Genomic DNA, 14,222 nt, shown 5'->3' with positions numbered 1-14,222 from the left:
CTTGATAAAATCTGGGTCACTTTCGAAACTGGGTCACGTGCGGTTAAAAACTAGGCTAGTAGTTATAAAAATAGAAAAACCTTGTGACCTCTCTATAGGCCATATTTTTCATGAGATCTTCAGGAAAATTAGTGAGAATGTTCACCTTGATGATATCTAGATAAAGTTCAAAACAGGGTCACGTACCTTCAAAAACTAGGTCAATAGGTCAAATAATAGAAAAACCTTGTGACCTCTATAGAGACCATATTTTTCAATGGATCTTCATGAAAATTGGTCAGAATTTTTATCTTGATAATATCTAGGTCAAGTTCGAAACTGGGTCACATGAGCTCAAAAACTAGGTCACTATGTCAAATAATAGAAAAAACAACGTCATACTCAAAACTGGGTCATGTGAGAAGAGGTGAGCGATTCAGGACCATCATGGTCCTCTTGTTTTTTAATTATACAACATTGTTCACAAAAATGCTAAAGGGTATTTTTGACTTCTTCTCTAATATGGCTGCCACATTCTTTTGTTAATATGAACATATTAAAATATATTAATTTCTTAGTCTTTTCTATTTTTAGCTCGACTATTCGAAGAATAAGTAGAGCTATCCTACTCACCACGGCGTCGGCGTCACACCTTGGTTAAGTTTTTCGTACCAGTCCACATTTTGACAAAGTCTTTTGAGATAAAGCTTTGAAACTTTCAACACTTGTTTACCATCACCATGGCCAGTTATAGGCAAGAGTACATAACTCCATCAAGGATTTTGGCTGAATTATGGCCCCTTTTTACTTAGAAATCTTGGTTAAGTTTTTTGTACCAGTTCATATTTTGACAAAGTCTTTTAAGATAAAGCTTTGAAACTTTCAACACTTGTTTACCATCACCATGGCCAGTTATAGGCAAGAGTACATAACTCCATCAGGGATTTTAGCTGAATTATGGCCCCTTTCGACTTAGAAATCTTGGTTAAGTTTTTCGTACCAGTTCATATTTAGACAAAGTCTTTTGAGATAAAGCTTTGAAACTTTCAACTCTTGTTTACCATCACCATGTGCAGTTATAGGCAAGAGCACATAACTCCATCAAGGATTTTGGCTGAATTATGGCCCTTTTTGACTTAGAAATCTGGGTTAATATTTCGTACCAGTTCATATTTTGACAAAGTCTTTTGAGATAAAGCTTTGAAACTTTCAACACCTGTTTACCATCACCATGGCCAGTTATAGGCAAGAGTACATAACTCCATCAAGGATTTTGGCTGAATTATGGCCCCTTTTGACTTAGAAATCTTGGTTAAGTTTTTCGTAGCAGTTCATATTTTTTGTAAAGTGTTTGACATATGGCTTTGAAACTTTTGTCACTTGTTTAGTATAATAGTCTCTATCTGTAGGAAAGAGAACATATTAACTCTGTCATCTATTTTGGCTGAATTATGACCCTTTTTGGACTTTGAAATTGGTTCTGTTTTCATACAAGTCCATGTTTTGTCAAAACTATTTGACATATGGCTTTTAAACTTTGAACACTTGCTTATCATTATGATTTACATCTGTAGGCAAGAGTACATAACTATTTTGACTGAATTATGGCCCTTTTTGGACTTTGAAATTGGCTCATATATTGCCATTTAGTGCATTGTTTGTCTAATCTATTTATTTCTTTTGTCTGAATATCCGTGGAAATATTTTGACCCCATTCTTCAATCAATTCTTGAATAGTCGAGCGCGCTGTCATCAGACAGCTCTTGTTGATTATTGTTATCAAAGATTTTTGTCTTAGATTTGAAAATTATTATTATATTTTAGAAAATTTTATTGACTCGGACGTTTTTTATTATCTCCCTTTATGGCTTTGGCTGCCTAAGTTCATGCACAGCATAGGAAGTAGTAGTTTTATTACCATATTAAAATGCATATTCTGTCTTGGACAGCTGCTTTATCTATTTTTATCATGAAATTAAAAACTTTATGTAACTTTAAGATATTTAGTTACATTAGAAATTATTATAATATTATACAACAATTAATAATTATATTGCATCTGCTTTAACCTTTACCCTGCTAAATTTCTAAAATGGACTGGTCCATCATTCAATTTTGGCAGTACAACTTCTTATTCAAAGGTGTGTTCACGGGTGTGTGGGCTGGACTTGGTCTGCACTGGTTGAAAAGACAAACAAAAGCACGTACTTGCCACCAGCAGGCTAGGCATTAATGAAAATAGTCGAGGTTGATTGATTATGAAAGAATTCCATTGAGCAATGTTATTAAGTACCGGTAGCTATTTTTTTAATGGTCAGTGAAGGTGATGATTTTTAAGAAGTACATAATAGTGTTTGGTGCCAATGGTTTTTACTTAGGTCTTTCTGGCTGAGCAGTTATTGCTTTTTACTGACTGCCTAGGGTTTTTGATTAAATTCTTTCATGTGAAGAAGTCATCCAGTTTGTCTTACAGAAGATCGTTGGTACTTCTAAGGTGCTTGGTCTTGCCAGACTCATGGTCATAATGACTTTGTTCATAGTATGTCTTCCGCATGTTTTGTTATGAATATGAAATGTACGGTACCTATTATATCATTTTAAAAAAATCAGTAATTGTTATTTAACCTTTATCATGCTAAACACGACTGATTCTTCCTTTGCGCCCATAGTAGATCATGATCTGCACTGTTCACCATTCAGTCCGTATATTTTTTGATAAACACCACTTTTAACAGTAAATGGTACTGTCCAAATTGAAAGATGGACGAGTTCATTATAGAAATTTAGCAGGGTAAGGGTTAAGATAATTATCTCAGATTTGAGAATTTGAATATGATTGCAAGTTTAATTGACTGCATAGTTTTCATTATCTCCCTTTTTTGCTTTGACCATATGAGTTCATATTGTGCAACATTGAAAGTAGTACTTTTCTAAACATGTTAGAAGGCATTATCTCTGTTTGAACAGCTACTTCGAGCCATGCCATGAGAAAACCAACATAGTGGCTTTGCGACCAGCATGGATCCAGACCAGCCTGCGCATCCGCGCAGTCTGGTCAGGATCCATGCTGTTCGCTAACAGTTTCTCTAATTCCAATAGGCTTTGAAAGCGAACAGCATGGATCCTGACCAGACTGCGCGGATGCGCAGGCTGGTCTGGATCCATGCTGGTCGCAAAGCCACTGTTGGTTTTCTCATGGCACGGCTCCTTTATCTGTTTTCAACATAGAATTACAACATTATGGAACTTTGATAGCCAGAAATTCATCTTGCGGGTCTCCATCCAAAATCCAAAGAAAATCAATTTGTTTCGAATTTTAAATTGGCTACATTGCCTTTAGCAACAGTGATTGCAGACGTGTTGGGGTTGACACCAGAAACATTTGGCAAAGTGTAAATGGAACAATGTGTTTTTCTGCTTTTCATCTATTTTAAATTCATTTTTGCTTCTCAAGATATAAGAGGGAAATGAGAAAAGTTCTTGGTCATTTTTTATTGCTAATTTCCAACTATGTGAGTGTACATTTCTAAGACAGTTGGTCTGTTACACTAGATAGTGCATCTGCTGTGCGGAGGTTATATTATTATTATTATTATACTAGATTTATATAGCGCCCTTTTCATGATAAACATGTTCAAAGGCGCTTAACATATAGCAAACGCAGTCACACACGGCACGAAATTCATCCTGTACTTGTACAGACACAGAGCGATCTGACCAGAGGGACAGGGTGAGATAAAGCCCCCAGAACAGATAGAGAGAAATCATTTGTAGATACAGGCCTGTCTGGCTAACTTAGCCTAGCTCTTTGTGAATAGACTGGTTCTTTAACGTGCCCGGTGTATAGTACCGGATACACGCGAAGCCGTCTTTCCTGGGAAGAACCAGTACAGGCCTCTTAGTTAGGTGGGAGACACTCGAGTGCATCTCAGAAATTTCCAGTGCCTGGACAAGGATTCGAACCCGGACCTCTGGGTTGACAGTCAAGTGTGTTACCACTAGACCGGTTGGTCTGTTACACTAGATAGTGCATCAGCTGTGCGGAGGTTGGTCTGTTACACTAGATAGTGCATCAGCTGTGCGGAGGGTGGTCTGTTACACTAGATAGTGCATCAGTTGTGCGGAGGTTGGTCTGTTACACTAGATAGTGCATCAGCTGTGCGGAGGTTGGTCAGTTACACTAGATAGTGCATCAGCTGTGCGGAGGGTGGTCTGTTACACTAGATAGTGCATCAGCTGTGCGGAGGGTGGTCTGTTACACTAGATAGTGCATGACACCTGTGCGGAGGGTGGTCTGTTACTCTAGGTAGTGCATCAGGTGTGGGGAGGTTGGTCTGTTACACTAGATAGTGCATCAGTTGTGCGTATTACGCCTTATTTGTATCAGCTGTGCTTTACTCGTTTCAACTCGATGCAGGTTTTGTTAGAAATTGCCGTCTGATGACAAAGAAAGAAAAACTAGTCTAGATCATGCCAAGTCTAAAATCTAGACCTTAAATCTCTAGATATCCAATTTACCATTTACCTCCTTTTTGAAATCTGTATTGCAAAGAATAAGTCTAAGACTATATTTCAGACTTATTTAAGCTTGGTGCCTCCAGGTTTATGACAATTTTTTTATACTTTAGAAAAGGCTTCCTTTTGGTATCTGCAATAGCATTTATACAGGGTGTTTCATAATATCTGTTACCATTTTACTGTTTTGAATTTTCCAAGATATGGAATGTACTTTTGTGTTTTGTATTTGCAGTAACATACTAGTAGTCGTTTAGTCAAATAAAATATGTAGGCGACTCTCAGAAGCATTAGTTATCCTATTGAAAGTTGATAATGATAGAAGTACAAATTAACCCTTACCATGCTGGACACCATTGATTCCACAGGAGGCAGTAACATACCTAGGGTACAGTACGGGTCCATGAGCCATATACACTTAAATATATTACAATTATAATGTTTTCTTACAAAAAAAATGCCAGTTAAGTCATTTTGAAAAATTTTGCCCCTGTGACAATGACTTTTTGGCATTTTTTTCTAAGAAAACTTTATAATTGTAATATATGATGGCACCACTAACCAGGGGCTTTGAACCGCTATATCATTGTATAAAAATAGGCGTTTAATCAAATTATTCAGTTTCAGTTTCATTTAAGTGTATATGGCTCATGAACCCATACTGTATCCTAGGTACGGTACTGCCACCAGCGATTGATTCTGCCTTTGTGAACCGTGTAGATCATGATCAGCCTGCACGTCCATGCAGTCTGATCAAGGTCTACACTATTCACATTCAGTCAGTATCTTTTTGATATGCACCCCTTTTAACAGTTAATGGTACTGTCCAAATTGAAAGATTGACAAGTTCATTAAAGAAATTTAGCAGGGTATAGGGTTAAGATATATTTGAACAATACTGAGTCTTGTATTTCATTTTAGATGTCTCATATAAGTTTTGATCTGTTCTAAAATTAAATGAATATTTGATTAGGAGGCATGTCCAAGCCAAGCAAAGGTCATACCTCAGCATTCTGACTTACTTATCGCTGTATTTTAGCTCTGTTGTATCATTTGGGCTGTGATTTAAAAAAAAACACCCATAAACCTAAGGTCTATCAGTAATCTTTTATTTTTTATCATTAAATTAATTGGATGGATATAATAAATTGAAATATGATAAGATAAACCTTTCAAAGAAATGTCTGAAACATCAATATTGCCCATCAAATGGACAAAAACTGCCGGAAACTAACTTGAAACTATTTCTCGTTAAAGCAATCACAGGCAATTCCATTATGATAATAGAAGTGCGAATCTACGCATATTGTATTTTTGATGATTAATATATTCATAGAATCAATTTTCTCAATTCCCGTTCCAAAACAATTATTGATTCGACGGTTCCCTAAGCTAGAAATAGAGAGAGGGTTGTAGTCTCATGAATCATGTATTAATTCAGATGCGTTTCTAGCAAATATATTGATCCTATAATGAACTTGTATAAATTGCTTATTTCTGTATGAACACTTTCAATCACTGTCACAAGATTGTCTCTTATACAAGGGTAGCCAGTGGGAGGAACTGGTTTCTGTTGACTTTTGATTCTTGACTGAATTTCTGCTAACAAACCTAATATAGGCAGAGTTCCTGGTAAATGAATGTTGACAGACTTAAAGGTTTTGCCTGGTTTCCGTTTTTTGTCATTCTCAGGTCAGAAACATTAATTTTGAGACAATAACTTTGTCACCTCAGAAGGGAATATGGCACAATGAAAGACAGAAGTTGTAATACAGCACAAGAACCAAAACTCTTATCTTAGAGAGTGTAAAATTATCTCCCTTTTTGAATTTTTGTAACATTTTAAACAAAGTTTTAATTATTTAAAGTAAATTTAACTTTACTTGATGCATTCAAAGATGGCAGTTAGAGGAATATGCAGCATAAAATCACTCAGAACTCTACTTTGAAAACAATTTTTCATAGTTCTTACAGTTACTAAAATTAATTACCTTGCCCTCAAGAGAACTGCTATTTGGAATATTTTTTAGAAATATCCCCTTCTGGTATTTAATTTTTTACTTTTCTTTACATTCAAGACAACTACTTGTGTCTTCACAGCAGGAAATGTATTATGTTGTATATAAAATAGTTCTTTTAAGACAATGTCAGTTACAAACAAGTGGTGAAGGTAGTAATCACCTTTAGGGATAGCTCAAGTGTTTTTAATTCAGCGTCCTCTGGTAAAGTTATTTCTTGGTTAATTATATGTCCTCTCAGACTGGTAAAGTATCTGGTTTCATTATTATTTTGTTGTCTAACAGCTGATGCACTCTTTTGCTTGCTGGTTTGCATTTTGTGTCCTCTATCAGTATGTCTTTAACAGTGTCACATGTGTTTATCAAGAATGTCCTAAGCAAGTTCTCTGTGGTGTCTCCTAATGGTCAGCATGATACAGCCTCTGACCAGTATAAGACACAGTTTGTCTGAAATATCATATACAAACATGCTTTTGTTTTCCATGGAAGTACTTGACATGCCCCTCAGTGATGTGGGTTCGAGCCTCACTTCAGGGTGTTGAAATCTTCATGTGAGGAAGCTATCCAGCTGGTTTACAGAAGACCGGTGGTTCTGTCCAGGTGCCCACCCTTGATGAAATAATGCAAGGAAGAGGGGCACCTAGGGTCTTCCTCCATTATCAAAAGGTGGAAAGTTGCCATATGACCTATCAAAGTATAATTGTGTAGATGCGCCGCTAAACCCAACGAAAATAAAATGCAGAGTAGAAATCTTCAGACTTTTATCAAGTGTGATGTGTGCATAACTTATCTTGCTAAGTGCACACTGGTATTTTTTTTTCAATGAATTCTAGACATTCCCATACATTTAATCAATTCAGAAGTTTTAGTTTTCTGTAAATTGTTTGGTTTTGAAAATAAGCCAAAAGACATTAAAGGCTCGGGGAAGTTTTTTTCCTCGAGGTAAATAAGTGCTGTATTCTACGTTCTGTACTTTGTCAGATCTAGAGTCTAAACAAATAATAAAATAAAATTTTTCATTCAGGAAAACACAAACATTCCCAGAACTTGAGCACTTGCATGATTTGCAAGACATTTGTTCATTGTATATTTTTCATTTTTTTTTTTTTTTTTTAAATATGTGTAGATTTTGTAAAATTTTATACTTAGTCATCATTTTATAAAGGATTAAAAAATTTTTTTAAAAAATATGATTATATTTGGTAATATATGTTATTATAATGAAGAAAATTGTATGATAATTAATTTGATAATGACCTTTATCCTTCTGAACATGATTGACACTGCCTTTGCAACCAGTGCAGATCATCCGTGCAGTCTGATCATGATCTGCACTGTTTGCCATTCAGTCAGTATCTTCTTGGTTTGCACCCCTTTTAACAGTTAATGGTTCTGTCCAAATTGAAAGATGGACAAGTTCATTATAGAAATTTAGCAGAGTAAGGGATAAATAAGGATACCAGTAATAATAATGTCTCAATAATACTGAATACTAATAGGGGCTAAAAATACAAGTGAAAGAAATGTATTATTAATGATAATAATTTATTACTGGACTCCTTATATAAAATGGGAATCAATAGTTTCAACAGTTGAGGCTATTGAATGGCCTATAATTTAATGAGTTTGCTGGGTTTAAAATCAAAATGTTAGAAAAAAAAATTATATTAAAATATTAAAATAGTAGACAGTCAGCTTTTAATTGTAATTTGTATAGGTTGGTTAGGTCATAACAAAAATATAAAATACCGTATGTCAAACATTAAAACACAAAACTCTGCATGTTCTTAGAATGTAAATTTTTAAAGTCATTTTTGTATTATTTTTTTTTTCAAAATTTAGTTCACTTTCAACTACTGTACTTATATTGTCTCTTAAATAACATGAGGACATGCTGGCATTAAATATATAATTTGAATAAATTTACATTATTCCAGATTGTTAATATTTGTATAGTTAAATTATGCAGTGCATTTAACGAGCTTGCTCCATCGTTCCATTTTCTGAGAAATATTGAGAAATTTCGTATTATGTATACAAGATTTTCCCCCAGAATTTGTCCCTGTCAAAGGTCTGAGCGAATCTAGTTGGCATAATCAATTCACAATTATTGAACGCCTCTGAATTCACTCTTGAAACATCTTCGTTATTCACTGCTAAAGTATGCGGGGATATTAGCATTTCCATACTTTAACTGTATTATTATAATAGCCTTAGTGTCAATGTAAGGTTGCGTCCGTATATTTATTAATTTATTATTCTAAATTTTGTCGTCTGAATTATTAATTAATGTATTTAACGAGAAATTTCCTATGTGCATCTTGAATACCATTAGCAAACATTAAAATGGATACGGCAGAAATTTTCCAATACCTTTTAGTAGCGAAATTGTCGGAATCTCATATCAATGCCATTATAAGCTATAAGTGCTGGAATAATCCTGTGTCGTTTTTTCCAGGAGGTCAGAGATTCTGTATTAAAAGCAGTGGAAATTGGCTACATGAACCGTGGATTTTTTTCATGATCCCATCGCATTCTAAACCATGGATGCAGATTCTAATGATGGAACTGTTACGGAAGCCCTCAACGGGGAAACCAAGCCGGATGTTGCCAAGCTTGCGCAATCTGCTATCATCAAACAGGTTAGTAAACATATTTCTTCCATTTTTTGCCCACCCACAGCATTATGTCCGTGTTCTTTTGACCCTATTTCTGAAAATCATTCAAATTATTCACATCTTAGCTCCACACGCCTCAGCTTGGTACTGTTCTCATACGGAACAACCAGGTAAATATGAAATTTGAAAACCTCATTAATATATCTATGTTAATTATATGACCCATCGTGACTATGTGAGTGGAGAATAGAAGGCTGGTTGCTAAAATATGTACATGATCACTAAGTACATGTACTAGAATTCCATTAGTATTCGGCCTACCTTATCACTTGAAAGAGAAATATACTTAAATATTTAGCATTTCTTGATGAGCTGAAAGCATAGTGCCAGAAAATTCTTCTTGGAGAAAATATTTTGTCTTTGGATTGATTTTACAAATTCCCAAGATGTCGGAATGAAAATCTTGATTTAGATAATTGTTTACAATATTGATTGAAGGTTATTAGTGATGCTTGTCTGCCATAATTCTCTTGTGAGAAACAAAGCAAAGATTTTTTGTTGAAAATGGCTGATGTTGAAAAATATTATGAGTTTGTGGATGGTGGTCCAGCTTCAAGAAAATTGATGAAAGAGAGATCGCTAGAGAGGTTATCTGAGGGAGTAATTCTTTTAAGGTTTGTACAGTATTTGATAAAGTTAAAGCTAATTTTTTTCGCAAAATATAGTAAACTATAAACCATACGAAATGCGACTAATGCATATATCTGATGGCTGTTAAATCTTTACTGGTTTTAATAAGATGATAACAAATGTGTAGTGGAGATATGATAGAATATATATTATTTTTTCTAGAAATGTATAGACTCAACGATACTGGCCTCTTCTGAAGATTTAAGAAACAAATCAGATTTAGAACAATTTTTTTAGCAGTGGTATATTAACCTCAGCGCTTTTTATAACAGGAATAAATTAAATATCAGGGAGAAATGGGGCTTATTTTATGTGCTATCTACCTTGAACCTGGATTTTTTTTCTATCCATGTTGCTAATGAGATATTTACAAAATGAAAGATATACCTGTCTTAGATTTATTGATATGATGGAAGTATTAATGAAAGCAATTTTCTCTAATCTCCTATCATCTAATAGCATGAAAAAGCAGCTTTTTGTATGTATGTGATAAGCTTCATAAAACGGTAGGTTGGTAAGGTGATATTTACATACATAGTTACAAGAGAACAGGACTGAGTTGGTTTGGCACTAGCTGCTCAACCTATAGGTTACATGTGTGTAACAACACCAGGATTGCCGCTGGTCCATCTTGTATGACTTCATGTTTTTTTACTGAGAAAAGGACCGATGAGATTTGATAAAGCTCAAAGCTTCCTGATAGAGCAGAAAAGTTTTAGTCAGTTAATTGTATCAGTAATGTTTCCCCCACCAGTCTCTTTCCATTGCAGTCAGATGAATATAAGGTATATTAATAAACAGCTTTAACAATATATACTATGATATCGGTTTGTCCACATACTGCTTGCACAAGCAAATAATGTACAAGAAATTTTGACTCTTTTAATTTGTAAACTAAATGCATAATTTCATACTGCTCTCCCTAGCCTGTCAGCAGTTCGAGCACCTAGGCTCACTCAAGTAGTCAATGTGGTCCCCGGCCACAGTGGGAGCTCCCCAGTCAGTTTTCATATACATTTGAAACTTGATATTATCTCAAAATTCCAACAATTTCAAGTCCAGTCCTGAAAATACATGCACAAAATATAATTTTTAAGTTGAATTTCAGTTGTCTTGAAGTAAAATGCTCGATTCTTTGGAATTCAAGATACTGAGTTTCAGCTGTATTTTCTATAGTATGTGGATCACACCAAACCTTGAATAACTCTTGAAACGTTTTGCTTATTTTTGTGTGACCAGGAGTGTTCTATCTTTTTCTGTAATGTTCCCAAGAATTAGAATGAAAGATTTTGTTTAACCTTTACCCTGCTAAATTTCTAAAATGGACTGGTTTATCATTCAGTTTGGGCAGTGCCATTTATTATTCAAAGGGGTGTTCACAGAAAATTTACTGAATAGCGAACAGTGCAGACAAAGATGAGCCTGCTCGGAAGTGCAGGTTGATCTTGGTCTGCACTGTTTGCAAAGGCAGAATCAGTTGCTGCCAGTAGGCTAAAGGTTAATAAAAAAAAGACCTTCTAAGACTACTAATGAACTCCAAAACGTGTTTTATGAATCTGTACGCAGGTGGAGAAAGAAAATCTTATTAATAAGTAAAAAAAAAAACAACCTCTTAGATCTCCAGGGGTAAAATTGATGCATGTTGTATTCAAAACAGTTGTTAATTGTTTTAAGAAGTTTTCGTGAGATAAAAAAGAATAAATCAGGTCTTCTTGTCAGGTATTTGGCAAATAGAGCTCGGCTTTGAGAAATACAGATGGTTTAAATCAAAACAGTTTCAAAATTTATGCTTTTTGTTGATTGTAAGTTAAGGGAAATGCGTGGGGTATGTATAAAAAAGAATTGTCAGTTTTGTACTGAAGATAAACAAAAATAAATAAATCTAAAAAGTTAATGCGTTAAAGATAAACAATATTAAAAGAAGCTGCATTTTGCAGATTAACTGCTACTGAGGGAAATCATTAATATTCGAGGGGGACTACTTTTCGTGGATTTCGTGGTTTAGTTAATCCACAAAATTAAATCTCAAAGAATAAGTAAAAGTCCCATTCATTTTATGTTTAAAAAAAGTTAAAGTCAAAAAATCTATATCACCACTAAATTAAACTGCTCTGGCCAAACCCATGGATTTCTTTTTGCCCGAGAAATCAAATGAAATTTTCACTGAATCACAGATTATTCCTTTTTGCGGGTATATATATTCCCCAATTTAGGGAGGTAATTTCAATTTTCTTGAAAAAAACCCAAAAAAACACAAGCAAAGATAGCGCAAATTTAAATTCAAAAAAAAAAAAGAAAAGAAAAGGAATTCCATTTAATATCATCTTCAAAATGAAACAATTTAAAAACGTTGAAATATATATCTTTGAAGAATTTGTAAAAAAGCCTTTTCCCATTTTCTCTCTCTTCAATAAAAGATAATGTAACCAAGCCAACGAGTTTCCCCCTAATTGAGCCCCATTGTCTCCTTCAATGATGTCATCTGGAGGAATTTTCTGTGGCTTCGTTTATTTTAATTGTTAGAACTGAACTGTTGCAGGAACTCGGAATGTATTGGTTTGTGGCAAAAATCAATATACTCTTTTATTTTCTTGCTGGTTTTTTTTTTCATTACCCAGTCTCCAGATAGAGTGATTGTTTCGGCTCGATTGTGTATTTCCAGAAAGTCTGTATTTCCAATCGAATTTTATGGAATCTGTTTTGATACAGTCCTTAATAGTCTCTGTGAATTGTGTCACGTTCGCCTTATGCGCAATAGCATGCATTGGAGCATTAGTTCTAGGATTTCAAATTTCAATATAAAATATTTATTGTACCATTAATATTGCTATCCCTTATGGACTTAAGGACAAAAGAAAAACAATTTAAGCTAAACGGATGATAATATTGATTGAAAAATGATGCTTATCAATTAATGGCAATCCCATGGTTCAGACCATTAAATAGCTATAAGCCTCATTAAAATGAATAGACTGTAATGCCCTGTCGAAGTAAGACAGAGTAATGGTCCAATACTAAATCTTGTACATCCTGTTCTATGGGCTACAGAATCTCAGATTGTATAATATCATATGAAAAATTATATTGTTTTTGAATGTTTGAAATATATTTATCTGTTACTTGGTAAAATTGTGACTTTTTTGCATAAAAAATGAACTTGTTGAATTGGTTCGAAATATCTTTTTTTTCAGTGATTTGTTAAAAGTTAACCCCAAAATGTTTCATGGATATATACATAAATTATCCTAGAACCTTAATAAAAGACAATTCTCTTCTTACATACATGAAGGGGCCTCCATGGCCGAGCGGCTAAGGCCGTTGACTTGAAATCACTTGCCCCTCACTGGTGTGGGTTCGAGCCTCACTCAGGGTGTTGAATTCTTCTTGTGAGGAAGCCATCCAGCTGGCTTACAGAAGGTTGGTGGTTATACCCAGGCGCCCGTAATGAAATAATGCACGGAGGGTCTTCCTCCACTATCAATTTTAGCTGGTAAGCTGCCATATGACCTATAATTGTGTTGGTGCGGCATTAAACCCAACAAAATAAATAAACAAATACATACATGAAACAATTTCTTGACTTGTGGGCTAATTTTAACATGTGGATGATAAAATATTATAGAGACTGGCCAAACATTAATTTAACAGCATGAGATATGGAAAATCAATGTGCAGAAATAAATTCTTACTTTGATTAGAAGACTGATTGTAAAGCTATTATTATTAAATTATTACCCTTAATTCATACAGATGTACAATGGTAATTTGACAATATATATTATTTAAAGTTATCAAAATAGCAAAAACTTGTCAGAACAGGGTTACACATGTTAAAGTCTATTTACTGTCATTTCTGTTATTCAAATGATGCATATAATTTACCCTGTTGTAGACTTTCATGTTACTATTAATTGCCAATTTATCATCTTCCATCTATACCTTGTCTGATTCTCACATTGATTTCCAATTTAGAGATAATTATTGCTTGTTTATCCTGAAAAAATCAGACAGAAGACCAGTCTCACACTTTCTAATGGTCATGTGACCAATTATTATTGGTTTCATTGATTTTTTGTCCAGATATCTTGTCATCATCAATATTAAATATTGATTACAGAACAAAGTGTTTGTTTAAGGTGATGCAGCAGGGAAAATCGCATTGATTTAAGTTTTACAGTCACTTAACAGCAGAACAGAAAACAGATGGTCCTAGAATCAAATTGTATATCTTTCACCATTTTGTTAAAGTATTGATTATGAAATTTTCGTTTAAAGGGTAATCAGTTGGAATTTTTGTCAAAAAAAAGAAAAATCCTTCTAAATATTATAGAAATGATATTTCTCATAATTTTAGCGACATGTTTAGATTAAAAAAGTTTAACAGTTTCTAACTGTGTTGACG

The 14,222-nt window shown here is 34.2% G+C and overlaps 1 protein-coding gene across 3 annotated transcripts in view; it reads left to right on the top strand.

The window, feature by feature from the left end:
* The window catches only part of LOC123531267 (POU domain, class 6, transcription factor 2-like), a 35,608-nt gene that overhangs the window by 4,313 nt on the left and 17,073 nt on the right, over window positions 1–14,222 (top strand). For 2 of the 3 annotated variants that reach the window (XM_045312079.2, XM_045312080.2), the window contains exon 2: window positions 8,971–9,154. In XM_045312079.2, coding sequence (XP_045168014.1) covers window positions 9,056–9,154 — 99 coding nt within the window. In that variant the 5' untranslated portion in view covers window positions 8,971–9,055. Of the gene's footprint in view, window positions 1–8,970; window positions 9,155–9,477; window positions 9,805–14,222 lie in introns of those variants that run through there. The other variant, XM_045312083.2, reaches the window with a different exon arrangement.

The sequence above is a fragment of the Mercenaria mercenaria genome, chromosome 11 (assembly GCF_021730395.1).
Source record: "Mercenaria mercenaria strain notata chromosome 11, MADL_Memer_1, whole genome shotgun sequence".
NCBI lineage: Eukaryota > Metazoa > Mollusca > Bivalvia > Venerida > Veneridae > Mercenaria > Mercenaria mercenaria.
The sequence above is the reverse complement of the archived record's forward strand: the minus strand, read 5'-3'. Positions and strand labels throughout refer to the sequence as shown.